Here is a 17,279-nt window from a genome sequence, read left to right as displayed (position 1 = left end):
ATGCTGTGCACCTTCCTGTGGATGTGCAGTTGTGGAACCTTAGGGCCAGGCGGGGCAGTTCGGGAGAAGCTGGGCGGGGAATTTGTAGGCTGATTGCGGTCTGCAGGTCTCTTAGTGTAAGCATTTCTCCTTGGGGCTGCCTCCTGGAGTCATGGCTACCCTCCAGGACACTTCCCATGCCCCAGCCATTCCACCCCAAGATAAAAATCTGAAATAGCCTGTTTCTCTGTATCCAGAGAATGGATGCAGGTACAGAGACTTACAAATGGTTTTTACTTTTTGGAACTGCAGGGCTAAATTCCTCTTAGGCCTTGGATTCCACATTTGGGAAAAGATGCCTGCCCCTAAAGGGTGGCATCTGTTTCTAAGCAGTTCTTCACACCGCAAAGGAACCCCAATAAGACCTCACGGGTTCTGTCTCAACCTGCTTCTGGGGCCTCTTCTCCTCCTCGCCAGACCCATCACCCATCTTGGTAGCAGAAGCCCCGCACTCCCGCTGTGGGCCTGGTGGGGTGGAGGGTGGGACGCATTGTCCCATGGCTCACCCCCTGCCCAGGCATCTCCTCCAATGGGACCCTGCATTTTGAATAGATTGGTAGTCCTGCCTGCAGCAGGCTTTCCTGTCACCCTGCTCATCAGCGGGGCATGCTTGCTCTCTCCAGCCCCCATGGCTGCCCTGGGCTGTTGGGAGGCAGCTAGGACGGCTGTGGGAAGCTCACAGCCCTTTCCTGAGGGTGGCGCTGGGGCTGTTCCAGGGCAGGCCTGCAGGATTCTGATAATGGGTGGCACTTGCTTAGTGAGTGGGGCTTTCTTGTCATCTTTATTCCCTCCTTCCTTGGGTTAAGTGGCACAATGGGTTAGTTCAGATGAGGTTCAGCTGTAAGGAACAGACACCCCCAAACTATAGCAGTTTAAACAAGACCAAAATTGATTCTTCTCTCATGTAAGTGAAGCCCGGAGGTGGGTGGTCCAAAGCTAGTGGACGACAACATGAGCTGGGGACCTGGGCCTCTTCCATCGGCTCCTCGGCTGTACGTAGCTTCTGTTCTCAAGGCAACCAGAGTTCAGACCCCACTTCTCATTACATGTGCAGAATGAAAGAAGGGAAGGAGAGGGGCAAAAGGCATGTGCCAACTGTCTCTTAAAGATGTTTCCAAGAAGCTGGCACCCAACACTCCCAGTCATATTTCCCTGGCCAGTACTTAGCCACAGGAGGTCTGCTAAGTGCAGTCTTTATGCTGGTGGACCAGGTGCTTGAACTGAAAATTAGGCTCTGTTACGATGGTTGTCGCGTTCATCAGCCAGTCCCCACTTTGAGGCTGTGACAGCAGGACCCCTGTGCAGTCACTGCCTCTGTCAGGCATCAGTGTGATGCCGGCAGCATTTCCGATTTCTGGCGGATCCTGGATTGGTGGCAACATATCAGTACTCGTGACAATGAGTATGTTCTGTCTCTCCTGGGCAATACAATGAACTGAAGCCAAGCTTCATCACCTGTTAAGAAAAGGCCTGTCATGTTGACTCAGGTAGGAAGAGCTGACTTCCCATGTTCCTCTGTTCAGATGAATACTTTAGTCAAAGCTGTGCCCCTGGGTCTGATCCGGGATCCAATCTCTGTGATCTGTGCATCGGCGATGAGGAGGGTAAGAACAAGTGCGTGGCCAATAACAAGGAGAGATACTTCGGCTATAACGGGGCTTTCAGGTGAGTTCCGGGACCCATCTCCATCGGACAGTGCCTCACCCAGGACTTGCACCTAGTGCTGTTGCTAAGGGGACAAGGGGCTGGGGGCAGAGGGGTGGGCAGGTCCTGGTGTCCGCTAATGGGCAGCTCCAGGACGGCTCCACCTCCAGAGCCCCCTCCACAGAGTGTGCCGGCCTGCTGGCCGGGGCTGCCCGACCTGTCCGCCTGCTGCCTTCTTCCCTGTGGCCTTGAGCCAGAGCCACTTCATGGGCCGCAATGTCCTCGTCCTCAAAATCTAGTGGGTAGAGCGTGTGCTTTCTCCAAGTCCTTTCTACAGCTTTATAGGGAGCATGGTCATTCCCACAGCCACCCAGTACTTCCTATGTTTTCACTTTTCTCTTTGATCTTGGCCTTGGAAACAGCCAAGAGAAAGCAGAAAGTGAAAAGTAAACAACAACACAAAAAGGTTTTCAGAACTAACCAATTATGACCACTTAGTCGTTCACGGTAACCATCCAGAGTCCACATCTCACAATTCCACTCACCCGGGAGTCGTTTCCCAGTGGAACTATTCAGGGGTTTGAAAGCAATAAAGATGTTCCCCATCCCTTTTTCTCCACACCCCAAGAATGTATTTTGCCACTAGATGGTGCTAATAAATTAGATCCGCATCATGTTTCTGAGAATGACTGCGGCCAAACTGTGTGGCTTTGGACTGTAAAAATATACATTCAGTAGCCTTTTCTCCAGTTTTGGGATAATATAAAAATGGCTTTTGCTTTACTCTGAATTATTCAGAAGAAAAACACAAAGAAAAATGTTCGGTGAATGTGCAGAAGTAGGTTTAAAGGATTAAGGATTAGCAAATGGAAAAGCTGTGATTCCATTCAGACATATTGAACAAACACATATCTGGTAAGAATCTAAGGGAATCCAGTAGTCCTTTTGTCCCCATACCTTACAGCAAGAATTATCTCCCTGGAAACACTTACAATTTAGAATCTCTATTTATGCTGGGGGAGGGGGGGGGGCTGTCTTTTGTTCAAATTAGGTCCAGAAACTAAAAATTGGGAAATTTAATACAAAATAATTGAAAGGTGGAATCAGAAATCCATCTCATTTCTGTATTTCTAACTAACATCCTTATACTGCTGGTTTTTGATTTTTAACTTTCAGTAATAATCTGCTGGCTTCTTATTATGAAAGAAAAAGACGTAGCCTTTTCATCCTGCCCTCTGTGTGTCTCACAACCGCAAACTTCACCTCCCTTAGCATCCAATAAAATCACATCATATTCGGTGTTTACGTTATTATGACTAGGGAAATGTTACTCCTCTCATATTAAATATGTGGTGTAACAGGATTATATTTCTATTAATGTATACTTTTTTTTTTTTTTTTTTTTTGCTTTGGAGCTACTAGGTGTCTTTTTTTAAATTTGCTTAATTTTCTGTTTTTTGTTTTTTCAACTCACTAATTCATCTCAAAACCCTCTGCCAGTAGTGTAAATCTTGTAAAGATACATATATGCACACATGGGGTGCTGTCTCAGTTTTATCATCTCCTAGGAAATGTTGTCTCCATCCTCCTCCTCTCTATGCTGCCTGCACATCTGTGATCCTGGTATCCTCTTGACCGCTATTCTGGGATTTTCCTTTGTCTAACTTCATGTGAGGTTGCCTGTTTCCTGGATCCTGTACCTTTAGTTTTCTTGATTTGGGGAAACACATCTTCTAGCAGCTCCTTGAGAAAAGGGATTAGAAGTTGTTATTTTCTGAGTATTTACATGTCTGAAAACATCTTTATTCCACACTTGAGACAATTTGTAGTTTAGCTGTATAACTAAGCCTAGGTTGGCAAACATTTTCCCTAGGAATTTTGAGCTGACTTCCATAGCTGGGAAATGTCAGGAGTAGGTAATTTTGACCAACTTTCCCACTCAAACAAAAATTGCTGGTTTAAATACATATATATACACACACACACATTCTTAAAAGCATTGAACAACTGACAGAGTAACAAGGAATTATCAGGAATCCTGAAGGCTAACTGAGGCCACTTTGCCCTGAGAACCTTGACCTATTCTGACCAACTTGACCCCACGAGGTTATGCACATCCTTAGGGTAAGAGTGAGCCAGGGTAAAGGTTCAGAAATGGATAGCACAATGCTGTGTGAGGGTAGTGCAATACTGTAAGTGTAAGTAACAGAGTGGAGTATGAGTATGATCAAAAGAGGAAGGCTAGAGTCATGTAAGTCACCAGAAGGAAAGCTAGAGGATAAAAACTGGGACTGAATAACTTAGCAAAACCTAGAGTGGACAATGTGGTGGTTGGTTGTATAAATATAAGAGAGCTCTTACATGAGCTAGAACAAACATACGTCACTGTTGCAAGGTGATAATAACAGGGTGTTATATGGGAAAAATACAATTAATGTAAACCAAGGGCTACAGTTAACAATAACATTGTAATATTCTTTCATTAATTGTAACAAAGCCCTATACCAAAGCTAAAAGTCAATAATAGGGGGATATAAGGGGTATGGGAAATTTTTTCTTTGGAATAAATGAGAATGCTCTCATATTGATAGTAGTGGTGACTGCATAACCATGTGATTATACCAAAAGCCATTGATTGTACACTTAGGATGGATTGTATGGTGTGTAAATAAAACTGTTTTAAAAAAATCAGGTGTACTCAAGTCATAGCTATTTTAACAACAGATTTTAATATCATGCAGATTGTCACATGCAGGTAAATTCAGTATGTAGCAAGAAGAGGGACAAAGAGAAATATCTGGAAAAAAGAAAGTAAGCCAGAGGTAATGCCCATGCTCATTTCTAGGGGGCTTCAAGTTGCCCGGGAGCTGAGGAAACAGGGAGGAAAATAAGCACCCTCACTGAGCAGTCATAGTCATGGGTCAGCTCTTACAGGGATTTACAACTCAAACGTGTGTCTGCCAGGACGGTCCAGAAATTTCAGGATGGTCTAGAAATTTCCAATTCATAGATTTTGTTTAAAGCAGCCCCAGTCTAATGGTGCCTTTAGGAATCTGTCAGAAAGACATGACCTTCAGTTTAGCCCTCAAAGACTGCTCAAAAATAAATTTTCAGTGACAATGAGCAGCTCACAGTAAAAAATAATTATAATGATATTAACCAAACACACAAGGAAAAAAGATACCAGAAGCAAATCCAGCAGGAAAAAAAGCTGGTATTCTTAAAAAAAAGGAGTAAATGGAACTTTTAGAAAGGAAAAAACAAAACAAAACAATACAAAAAAACCAAGGTCGATTGAAATTGATAACACAGTTATCAGTTGAAGAGATTAGACATATAGCTAAAAAGGGAATTAGTGAACAGAAGATAAGTGAAAAAATATTTAGAATGTAGCATAAAAAGACAAAAAGATGGAAAATACAGCAAATTCAAAATATTAGAAGCTTATTCCATTGTCATTTTCTAATTTCTAAAGTTGCTGTTGAGAAATCTGTTATCATTTTTGATCCCTGATCCTTTGTATATTTTTATTTTTGGAAATTTTTGGTGCCATTAAAAAAATTTCCAGTGTTCTGAAATTTCACAGTGATGTTTCTTCATGTGGGTCTTCTTTTAATTCATGAATTTGGGCATTTTTTGGGCTCTTTACATTTGGAAACCCAAGTTGCTGAGTTCTTGGAAATTTTACCTTATTGTTTCTTTGATATTTTCCAATCCTCTATTTTCTCTGATTTCTTTTCAAAATTTAATTCTTAATTTATAAGATTTCCTGGATTATCATTGGATTTTCTTATCATACCCCTTTTATTATATGTGCTTCATCTTCCTAGTTTCTTGGACATTTGTTCAGTTTAATCTTCTAAAGACTATACAATTTTTAGTAATTTTTATGATTACTATTATATTTTACTTTCCAAAAATCTCTTCTTTAATTTGGACTGTTTATTTTTAGAGCTTCCTGTTTCTGTTTCACGAATGCTATACTGTCATGTCTCTTTAGCAATATTAATTGTAGTTTTAAAAATTGATCGGTCAATTACTGACCATCCATTTGCTCTCTAACTTCCAAGTGTTGTAATTTTATTGCCTCTCCATTCTTTCACTTTTTAAATTATGGGTTTAGGGCTACCATTTAATTGGGATTTTAGAAGGAGAGAAGGTATACATGTGCGATCAATCTTCTCTAGAAATATATGTCTTTATCTTTTACATATGTACTTTCATTTTTCAATTTTTGGAATGTATATTACAAATATTTATGAAAACTCTGACACTTTTCTCTGTGCAATGTGTTTGTGTCCTGGAACATTTTAGGTGTCTGGCTGAGAAGGCTGGAGATGTTGCATTTGTGAAAGACAGCACTGTTGTGCAGAACACTGATGGTATGTGGAGATGTTTCCTTTTCCCTTTCAAATAAGAGTTTTGGCATCACAAACACAACCTGCTATTAAGGTTTGCAATGGGAAGGTATCATAACATTTTCCAGATTTTGATTAGGTCATTCCCCAAGTTCTTTATCTCAGAAGGCAATTTGGTAATGTCTATAGGTATCATATTGATTTTGAAACCAAATTCTTTCGTCTCTGTCTCAGATACACACACACACACACACACACACACACACTCCAGCCATTTTCAGTAGCAGATATCTCCCTGGCTTTGTCTCAGTTTACTGCAGAAGTACATCTTCTGCCTATGCCAGATCATGCATGTATAGGAAACTGAGTGTGGATGATACTTAAAAATTGAACATATGCAAATAAATTTTCCTTTATATAAAAGGAATTAGGGGACTTCATTCAGCAACATGTGAACCCTTTGTCTGGAAATGCCTTGGGAGTTGGTGGGGACAAAATCAACAGTGGATGCAGATGACGGAAGGTAGTCTACTAGCCGATGGTTGAGCCATCACTCTGCCTTCTGATCTTTTTCAGATGAAAAAAAAATAATTACCAAGACCCCTCAGCCATTTGCAACCTTCCAAATTGCACTTTTATTCTCAGCCCCCATTCTGTGTCCCGTCCCACCCCCCATACTTGGCAGATGACTTGTCATTTTGTTCTCTGAGAAAGAAATGCCTCAGCTTTCTTCCTCCTCCTCCAAAGATATCTGCAGCCATGGCCACCCCCCACCTCCTCTTGCTCACTGACTCTTAGGAGAGGGATTAAGGCCAGATCTTTAGACTGGGAGTCATTTCAATGTCAAGTGCTTGAAGCCAATACAATGGATGAAGTAGAGTTTCTTTTTTTAATGAGAGAGGGCAGAGAGCAGAAAGCAAGACATGCAGGGTTCTAAACAATGACCCTATATTTGCACACAACTGGACATGCATACAATTACATTTAGAATTTATGAGCCATTAGATCTAAGATTTAGAGACCTGGTACAGCTTCTACAAGTGATCTCCAGGGATCAGATTGATGTCAAGTTTAATGCCGAGGTTTTCAGATATTTTTAAAATCTATTTTATTGAAATTGAATAAATATATTTAATGAACCTAGAGAAATTTCTATCCTTTTTCTGGTTACATTAAGAGCATTTGAATATGACAGGTGGGAGAAAACAGTTTCTCCTTGAATACAAACCAGCTAGTCTTTTTTTGGAATGCACTGGAAAATATGGCATCATTTTATTCTTCTTTTAAAATCTTAACAGCTTTTTGAGATGCAATTGAAAGTGTACAATCCAATGGTCTTTGTTACATTCATGGAGTTGTGCTACCACCAACACAATCCAACCCTAGAACACTCTTATCACCACAAAAAAGAAATCCAATACCTATTAGCAGTTGCCCCCATTTCCCCAGCTCCTGGACACCATCAATCTACTTTCTGTCTCCTCAGATTTGCCTGTTCTGGACATTTCATATAAACAGAATTACATAAAATGTGGTCTTTTGTGATTGGCTTCTTTCCCTTAGCATGATGTTTTCAAGGTCCATCCATATCGTAGTGCTCTGTTTATTGCTCAGTAATGTTCCGTTGTATGGATATATCACTAAATTTTTGATGTCTGCAGTTTGTATAGCTTGTTCAGGACAAAGCCATATTCTCTCCTTCACATCGCTGGGATCCTGTGCGTGTACTTTGACAGACGGGTGGGTTGGTCACACCCATCCCGAAGGGAGCCTTTGACCCAGCCAGGCCCTGGTGACTGATGCCACTTTCCTTCCTTCCCCAGGAAGGAACTCTGAACCATGGGCTAAGGATTTGAACCTGGAGGACTTTAGTCTACTGTGCCTCGATGGCACCCAGAAGCCTGTGACCGAGGCTCAGGTCTGCAACCTGGCCAAGGCCCCAAATCATGCTGTGGTATCTCGGCAAGATAAGGCACAACGCACTGAAGAGGTGTTGCTCGTCCAGCAGGTGTGGATCTCTTTTTTAACTGCATGGGCTCCTGCCGGCTGGGGAAGTCACAGAGCTAGGTGAACCAGCACATCTCAGAACTTTTTTCTAATTGCCCTGCTTGAAGCTGGTGGTGACAGTACTTGCCCCATGCTGGGGCCCTACCCAGGGGCTCAACCAGGATGGCAGGGGCTTCTGATGCCCGGTGATCTGTGACTGGTCTGACTTCTGCCCAGAGACTGTGTGCCTGGACATGTGCTCGTTGTCTGCCCCCATTTCCCTCCTTTGTTCTTAGGCAAGTGGGGGAGGTGACGTGGCCTCCGTTTCACCATGCCTAGGTAGAGGGTGGTTTTCTCTGGTGAAGTTTCCTGAACCCAGGCTGAGTGAGCAATGTTCTAGATGTTGTTCAAAAAACGAGGTCACTGGACTTGTGGACTCTAAAAACAACAAACCTCTAGAACTTGTATAGACTCAGGGCTATCTATATGAATGGGATTTAAAATTTCCCAACTCAAAAAGTCAACTCAACATCTGTGATTCTCTGTTAGAACTTTTATTTTTATATTAAAACTTCATGTCTCCAGGTTTGCTTTTTACCCTGGAATGGTAATGATAGCCACCCCACCTGATATTTATTGAGCCCACACTCTGGCTCACTCACTGGTGCTGGTAAGAGGTCTGCCATCTTGAGGTGTTCAGTTCTCATAGCACAACCACACAGGAGCGGCCACACCATCCAGGGTAGGGAGGGGGAACTGTGGCTGAGGGGACCAAGTGATTTGCCCAAGGCCACGGCCTAGTTAGTGGCAGAGACTGGAATATTGATCACCATCTGGGGGCAAATCTCAAAAATCATCAGCCATCATCTAGTCACCCATAAGAAGTTCTAAGGGAACATGCCACAGATTAAGAAGGAAGGAAAGATGGCGGGAGGTGAGCTCAGAAGCAGTGAGAGGCCCGGGCACTGCTCAGGGAAGGTCTGGCTCCAGGGATGGCAGCAGCAGGAGCACGTGGGCAGGGGGAGAGTTAGCCACGGGAGAGGCAAGATGCCAGAGCTCAGCTCCTTCTGCCCCATGGTTTTCCCAGGGCTGATCCTGGTTGGAAGAAATGCCTTTGGCCTCCCCGAACTCACAAGTTCTCCTACTTTCCTCAGTAACATACTTAACTGTCTGTTCTTTTGACACAGGCTAAGTTTGGAAAAAATGGAAGTGACTGCCCGGGCAAGTTTTGCTTGTTCCAGTCTGAAACCCGAAATCTTCTGTTCAACGATAACACTGAATGTCTGGCCAAACTCCAAGGCAAAACAACGTATGAAACATATTTAGGGACGGCGTATGTCACGGCCGTTTCTAATCTGAGACGATGCTCCAAAACCTCTCGTAAGTGATCCTAGATCACATCACTGAGAAACCACTCCAGGTGAAGGCTGAAGTTTGAGGGCGAAACAGCATTCTAGGGATGGAGACAGATCTAAAAATTATTAAGGCAATGTCTCTGTGGTCTGGGAAGTTACAACCTCATTCACAAGAGAAAAGAATTAGAGGATAAAATAAAGCTGTAGGTAATATGCTACATTTTGATAATGCTGATAGTGACTGTCATGGAGTTTTTGGAAAGGGTTAACTTTATTTGAGTAAAATGAAACATTTGTGTATACATATGTATTGAAAAATGACAAAATTCTGATTTCTAGGCAGTTGTCATAAATACCAACCATAGGGAATACAAATGCTGAAAAAATTTAAATGCAGGAAAATATATCTTAGCCAGGAAAATGTATTGAAAATAATGTAATCGTCTGAGAATACTTAATGACATTGCAGTGTGGTGAGGCTGCAGGTGAGGATTCCCACATCTCAGTGTGCATTTCCCCTTTGTGCTGTCAACCTCCAGCTGCCTGGTCCCTCCCCCAGAGAGTTGGAGGGTGAGGGGGCGCCGGGGGATGGGGTAGGACCAGGAATCTCTGTATCAGGCAATTTCTGGAGACATCTTTGATGGTCCCATCTTCGGGGGTGCTGCTGATATCTAGTAGGGAGAGGAAAGGGATGCTGCTAAACAATGCACAAGACAGCTCCCCAAACAAAGAATTATCTGACCCCAAATGTCAGCAGTGCTGAGTTTTAGAAACCCTGCTCTATAGCAACAGACATTTCAGGCAGTTGCACCGCAGTGGGTCCCAGGACCACGCTTGGAGGAATACTACCTTGGGGCATTTCTCCTTGTGAGTAGTCTGCTCCTGACGGCACAGAATGTAGGCTCTTGAGGGCAGCACCTGTCCATCCATGTGTGTCCCCAAAGAAAGCAGGTGCTCAGCAAGAATTTGTGAATGAATGAATAAAAGAGTAAGCACTATTGCAAATAAATTTGCATGAAGTTATTAATTGCTCTAATTCCAAAAGAAGTTAGGGGGCTCTCAACGTCTTATGAACTCAAGGGAGTAATGGTTTGATCAGAAAGAGAAAGGGTGGAGTGATAGTGTCAGTCAGGACAGAGCAGGGTGATGCCCTGGCTGGCGAGGGCCAGAGTTTGCCTTGCGCTGCCTCGGCCACTGCAGCTGTAAGGAGTAGGGGCAGTGGGCAAAATTGTATGTTTTGGATTTGAAAAAAGAAAGAAAGAAAGCCATTTTCGTTCAGCAGGCAGCAGGGCAGTTTCTGAACCTCCCTCTCTGCTGTTTTCCACAGCGCTCCTGGAAGCCTGTGCCTTTCTCAGCAAGTAAACCCCAAGAGGATGGCCTGGTGTTCCCGAAGGCGCCTCAGCCGTTCATCACTCTCAGCTTTTAACCCCAGGCATGGTGGACCCTTGTCCTCCCTTTTGGAGGGTGGGATTTGCCAATCTCATCTGTTTTCATAATTCCCTGCTGTCATCTTAGCAAGAAATAAAAGCAGAAATAAGGTTGATTTTCCCTCCTTATAAAGCGTCACTCATCTTTTCTGGAATTTTGTACTGTAATTGTGTTTGGACAAACACCTACCCAGTTGGACTTTTTCTTCCAAGGTTTTCAAATCCAGCTCCTCATCTCTCCTGCAGTTTTGGGTACAATGTCCATTAGTCTGAACATTTCCAAGGGGATCTGGTTGGCCATTCACACAGTTGTCTGTGTGCACCTGTGTGTGTGTGTGTCTCGGAGTGTGTGCATGTGTGCCCGAGTGTTAGTGTGTGTGCCCCAGTGTGTGTGTGTGCATGTGGATGTGAGTACAGGGCAGGGGCTGGGATGGGGGCAGGGAGTAGAGAGTTGGAATCAAGGGGTCAATGAAAGAAACTGGATATTGGGAGGATATTTGGTGTTTTAAACACACTTCATTGGGTATAATAAATGTACAAATTGGGAAAAAATAGGAAAATTGTGAAACGCGTCTATCTTTTGGCCTTACTGGCCCTCAGGCTCCAGTTAACCTCTAGTTACTAGTGTGAGACCCACTTTTCTCAGCCAAGCTCTTCAAAGCACAGCCCAGGCTGACTGCCTTCACTTTCTTCCTTCTCATTGTCTCCTCGTCCCCCTGCAATTTGCTGCTAATCCATTCACTCTTCTGGGAAAGGACACCCATGCCTTCCCGACCGCCAGGCTTCACAGGGGTTTTCAGATGTCTTCCCGTGGGCCCCTTGGCTGGTTTGGATCCTGTTGACGGTGCATTCCTTCTTGAAACCCTTTTCTCTCGGCTTCCACGATACTCTTCCCCCTCTCTGACCTTCTTTTCTCCGTCTGTTTGAGGGCTCAAATCTTCGTCCTTTAACCTTGTCCTCCACAGTTTCCTCCTTAGAGTTTTGTTTCTGACCCACTGCTTTGAAGCAAGGGAAGGGACTTAAGAGAACAAAAGGACCAGGTTTTAGTACACATGGCGTCAATCCCCACCCCTCACCCCCAACCACCACCAGGAAAAGGTGTGCAATCATGTTGCAGTATCTGCTTTCTAAGATTAGTAACCCTCCCTGGGAAGGGGTCATTTTCCTGCTTTTAGTTTTCCCCGTGGGCTCACTGGGCCAACAGCAAAGCTGGGGTGGACCAGGGTGAAATCTCCCCTTCAAGAGCAGAGAACCTGGAGTCCTGTCCCGGCCCACGAGAGAGGAAGCTCTGCTGCTGCCTGCAGATACCTCTGAAATTTGTCAGGAAAGGATGTCAGTTGAGGTCACGTAATCTCTAGGATGAAAATTCATTTTTTTCTATGTGCTACTTTGAATTATGGCCAGATATGTTGCCCATCCTGACTAACCTGAGAAGGATATTTAGTGAACAAGTATTGGTGGTTTAGCCATATTAATTATAATGCCAGCACTTTAAAACATCTATTTGAAGCTTTTCACGTAAATAAGAATCCAATTATTTTGGATTGCTAAAGCTTCTTGAATGCAATATACCAGAAATGGATTGGCTTTTACAATGGGGATTTACTAGCTTACAAATTTACGTTTCTAAGACCGTGAAAATGTCCAAATTAAGGCAGCAACAGGATACCTTCTTTGAAGAAACTCCCAGCATCTGGGACACCTCTGTCACATGGGAAGGCACATGGCTGGTGTCTGCTGATCCTTCTCTCCCAGGTTTCACTGTTTCCGGCTTCTGGTTTCAGTGCTTCCTCTCTCAGCTTCTGTGAGTGTGTCCTTGTCTCTTAGCTTCTTGGGCTTCTGTGGGCTCTCTGGGCTTTTTCTGTGTGTCCTTTATCCTCTTATAAAGGTCTCCAGTAAGAGGATTAAACCCACCTTGAATGGGGTGGGTAACATCTCAATTGAAATAACCTCACCTCTGCACTCACAGGAATGGATTAAAAGAACATGGCCTTTTCTGGGGTACATAACAGCTTAAAACTAACACACCAATGAAATCCTCTTTTCCTGGCTGAAATTAAATTTCAAAATATAGTATCATCTGTGTCTGTCAGCTTCTGCTAAGTTATGTTGTTGTAGCAAATGATGCCCAAATCAAAATCTTAGTTGTTTCTACTCAGAGTTTTTTTTTTCTCTCTTGTATCCATGTCCATCATGGGTCAGTGGTGGTTCTGCTGCATATCACTTCAATCTGAGGTCCAGGCTGTGCCAGAAGGCCCTGTCTGAGGCATGCTGGTCTGAAGAAGAGGGGGAGATAAAAGAGAGATGGAAGCACCACACAACAGCTCTTAAAACTTCTGCATGGGAGAGGCCATGCCATTTCCACCAATTTCATTGGCCAAAGCAAGTCATGTGACTATGGCATCAACAAGGTGGGTGCAAGATGCCCCACAGGGAAGGCCCAGTAGGGAGGGTCAGGGACTATTTTGGCAAAAGGACACTCTACTTTGTCTTTGCTTGTGGATCTGAGGCAGTGACACTAGTTATGTACTCTTGTATGGCCCTCTTTCCTAAAATTTAGTGAAGTCAACAGAATTCAAAGGAGTGACTGTCCACCAGCCCCACACTCTCCTATTGCAGAAAATGTAGACAAATCACCAGACACACCAGCCACATGATTGACAGCAACACCTGCTCCTTGCAAACAAAGTGATAATCTTACCAGGCTATGAGGATCATGTCTTCAGACAGATTTTTAGTACTTGAGCAGGAAGGAAACACACACACACACACACACACACACACACACACACCTGAAGCTATGTTTGAATTTTAGGGTGGAACAGAAGTCTGTTTGTTAGGCGGTATCTTGTTAGGCAGCTTTGGTTAAATGAGTCCCCTAAAAGACCCTGAGAGAGCTGGCTTGCTCTACTATGTGAAGAGAAGGTGGGAGCTCTTCAATTATACAGTTAAACTGAACTTGAGATATGGAGATTTCCTTTGCCTTCACCTTGAAATCTGCTGGAACTGTAGTTTGAGCTCAGGAAATACATCCACTGTGAATTTTATGGGAATGGAGATCTTGTTTCGTAATTTAACTTTGGGCAGCATGGGAAATGTATAAAGCAGCTTAACGTTACTTATGTGTGATTCAAATTTTATTTATCAAAATGACTTTACAGTCAACAGTGTATGTTTCATTTATAATCACTGTTTTGTCCTGTCATTTTAGGTTGAGTTTATTAAGCAACATAAAGAAGCCTGCAGAAAAATCTAATTCCCAAAGCCATTCAGTGTCAATAAAGTGAAGGAAGGTGGTTCTTCTTGTTCAGAAAACTTTTTAACCACTGCTAAGCCATCAAACTGCAGTGTGGTAGGGCAAGTCAGGGTATTTCGTTTCTATTTCTGACAGGATTCACAGAACTGATGATGGATGGTTCAATCCCTGGGAGCAAATGAAGTTTGTTCACTGTTCACACTCGTGGTTCAATGCACATGATATATTCAAATCTTTTACACAAAATACCACTGTTGAACCATACAATGAATAACCACAGGTGCCAAATACTTTACATTATCACAATTTTTGTAAATTTATTCAACTGAGACTTTTTCTGCTCCACACAAATTTTAACCACCATCAATTGTAATGCATCTTAGGAGATTCCATCTCAGGTTGTACTGAGTTAGTATTTTCTCGATTTCTTTGAAACTGCACTGGCCTGTGGTTGTTCAGACTATCCATGACTATTCATGGAGATGTCACTTGGACTCTTCATGGAGGTGTAGACCACCTGGACCATTCGTGGAGGTGTAGACCACCTGGACTATTTGTGGAGGTGTACACCACCTGGACTATTCATAGAGGCTAATTCTTCACTCACCTCAAAGTCAGTGTTGACTCCTCAAACCAACAACAATTGAGCAGCATCAGAAACACCTGCTGACTCATCAAAGCCAAGGAAAACCACCCCAAATCCCCCAAAACATTTCCCTTTTTAAATTGACCATCAATGTTGTTCCCAGTGTCCTCAACTTCTTGAGTAACTGTTCTCACTGAAAGGCTGACAACATTAAACATGTTTATTTTCTCTGGACATTTCTTTGACTGCAGCAGTCAAACATGTTTTAATTAACTCACCATAGTTGCCTGGCTTAGCTAACAAATGAGACATTCAGGAACTGATGTTGGGTGCAGCCTCATTTTCAAATTTTTTGTGAAGAAATTTTGTTGTGATGAGATATTCCACTGTACGTTTTCTAATTTTCTTGACTTTTTCTCCCTGTGAGTTGAAAGTAGTATGATGAGCACTTAGTCTGGTAATGTCAACATATATTGTATTCTTCTAGTACAACTAAAATGTCATTGTGTAATACATACAATGATTTGCTATCTACTTTTATAACAAAATAAGCCACATTCCACTGTGTCTTAAAAGTATGGCACTCAAAATCTACTTTTTTTTCCTTTTATTGTTTTGATGTGATGGATGTACACTGGTAATAAAAATAAAATAGAATGTGTGGCATGGCTCATGTGTGCCACTTGAAACACAGTTGCAAGTGCAACCATCTTATTGCAATTTGTAATGTACCAAGCAGCAGTGTAAAGTGATGGGAATGCACACACAATCTCTGTTAAAACTATGAAACTTTGTCATTGTAGTGCAGAAGCAGCCAAAGATAATACATATATTCAAGTGAATGTGGCTGTGTTCCAGTGCAACTTTGTTTATGGTCACTGAAATTTGAATTTCATATAATTTTCATGTGCCATGAGATATTCTTCTTCTTTTGATATTTTTTCAACTACTTAAAGCAAAAGATATTCTTCACTTATTGTTCTTACAAAAAAACAGGCAGTAGGCTGGGTTTCTCGTGTGTGCTGCAGTTTGGTGTTCTCTTTTCTAGAATACAGACATTTGTCCTCTGGTAGGAAAGCTGCAGTCTCCTTCTATCTACTCTTTGAGGGTGAGCTCTGCCTCTGGCTGACGTGCTGGGACCTGATCCTTGAGGTGTTTTACATGCACAAGAATGATGGCCATGAATCCTACGGCTCCGTGTACTGTGAGAGCTGTGAGTTGCTCCTCTGTACCCACATCTCTTGCTGTTGGTGCCTCAGCCCTGACACCTGGTGGTGCAGGTGAGCATGGCACAGCCATGGACTCCGAGCTGCAGAGCCCTGGAGCTGCTGCCTGTGTAGTGCTGGCATGGTGTGCTGTGGCTTGGGAAGACTGGAGCGTGCACCTGCAGGTCCCTTCCACAGCAGTGCAGGTGTACTTTTGAGGGACAAGCTGTCACACCACGTCCGGAGGAAACACATGTGCTCTTTGGTCTTCCGGAAAGCTGACTGACAGCCTGAGGTGTTGTGTACTGTTTTTCCCAGGCAATTTGCTTTTACAGAAACAGCATTGAGAACAATGTTTAGCAGGCCATTGTTTTCAAGGTAATCACAGGCCAGTCCCAAGTGGGAGACGAAAGTGGCCTGAGTAGCAGCACATCCGGAGCCCAGTCCCAGCTCTGCCGCTGTCGGGTTATGTGACCTTTATAGGTAAGAGAGGCCTGGGCTTGTTCTCTCACGCTCTCTACAATCATGAGGGAGAGAAGGAGGTTGAAATCTGTCCTTGTGGTCTACCTTTTAAATTTGTTTTTATCTAGACAATATCAAAGTCAGTTTCCTCCTCAACTTTGTCTTACAAAAGTTTCTGTTTTTACAGTGTAGGTCAAAGAAAGCTACAATGAAGACCCATATACTCTCCATCTAGATTTGACCATTGCTAACATTTTGACTTATTTTCCTCCTTTCTTCCTTTATATACATTTTTGCAAGTGTAATTGAACCGTCTGAATATAAGTTGCAGCCATCATGACATTTCACTCCTGAGTATCTTGGCATTTCTCCCCTAAGAATAAGGATATTCTCTTAGGTAAGCAGAATTCCATTGTCACACTCGAAAATGATAATTCCAAAATATCATCTGACATCCTAATCATATTCATATTTTCCCAATTGTCCCTAGAATTACTTTAGACCTTTTTTTTTTAAAAAAAAAAAAAAAAAAAAGAAATAGGTCAAAACACCTGAATTACCAGCACTCCAGAAGCACAGCTCACGCCCTTTCCAAGGGCCACCCTCCCTTCCTCCCCACAGAGAACCACTATCACAACTTCAAACACCTTCGATTACTTTGCCTGCTTTTGAACTTTGTGTGTGTGGATCAGGTAGTATATATTTCTCTGGTCTGGCTTCCTTTGCTCCATGTTGTATTGGTGACATGCTTCTCTGTTGATAATGTCAACTAGGGATCAAGTGTCACTATTTTTACCATTTGGATACTCAATCTATGCAGTACCTTTTATTGAAATGATCATCCTTTCCCTACTCAGTCATATTTTTAAAAAACTGTTTATTCTATTTTCTGATTAAGTATCTTGACAATCTCAAGAGTTGGTGAAGTTGTGGAGCTGGAAGGTGTTCATTGTTGTAGAGC

The 17,279-nt window shown here is 42.9% G+C and overlaps 1 protein-coding gene across 1 annotated transcript in view; it reads left to right on the top strand.

Annotated features, from left to right (window-relative positions):
* The window catches only part of LTF (lactotransferrin), a 44,088-nt gene extending 33,150 nt beyond the window's left edge, over nt 1–10,938 (top strand). Inside the window, exons 13-17 of the mRNA XM_037849295.1 lie at nt 1,563–1,704; nt 5,998–6,065; nt 7,865–8,049; nt 9,215–9,407; nt 10,710–10,938. Coding sequence (XP_037705223.1) covers nt 1,563–1,704; nt 5,998–6,065; nt 7,865–8,049; nt 9,215–9,407; nt 10,710–10,744 — 623 coding nt within the window. The 3' untranslated portion in view covers nt 10,745–10,938. The remainder of the gene's footprint in view (nt 1–1,562; nt 1,705–5,997; nt 6,066–7,864; nt 8,050–9,214; nt 9,408–10,709) is intronic.
* Nucleotides 10,939–17,279: the final 6,341 nt, after the last annotated feature.

This window comes from Choloepus didactylus, chromosome 1 (genome assembly GCF_015220235.1).
Source record: "Choloepus didactylus isolate mChoDid1 chromosome 1, mChoDid1.pri, whole genome shotgun sequence".
Lineage (NCBI taxonomy): Eukaryota > Metazoa > Chordata > Mammalia > Pilosa > Megalonychidae > Choloepus > Choloepus didactylus.
This window is presented reverse-complemented; position numbering and strand designations above follow the sequence as displayed.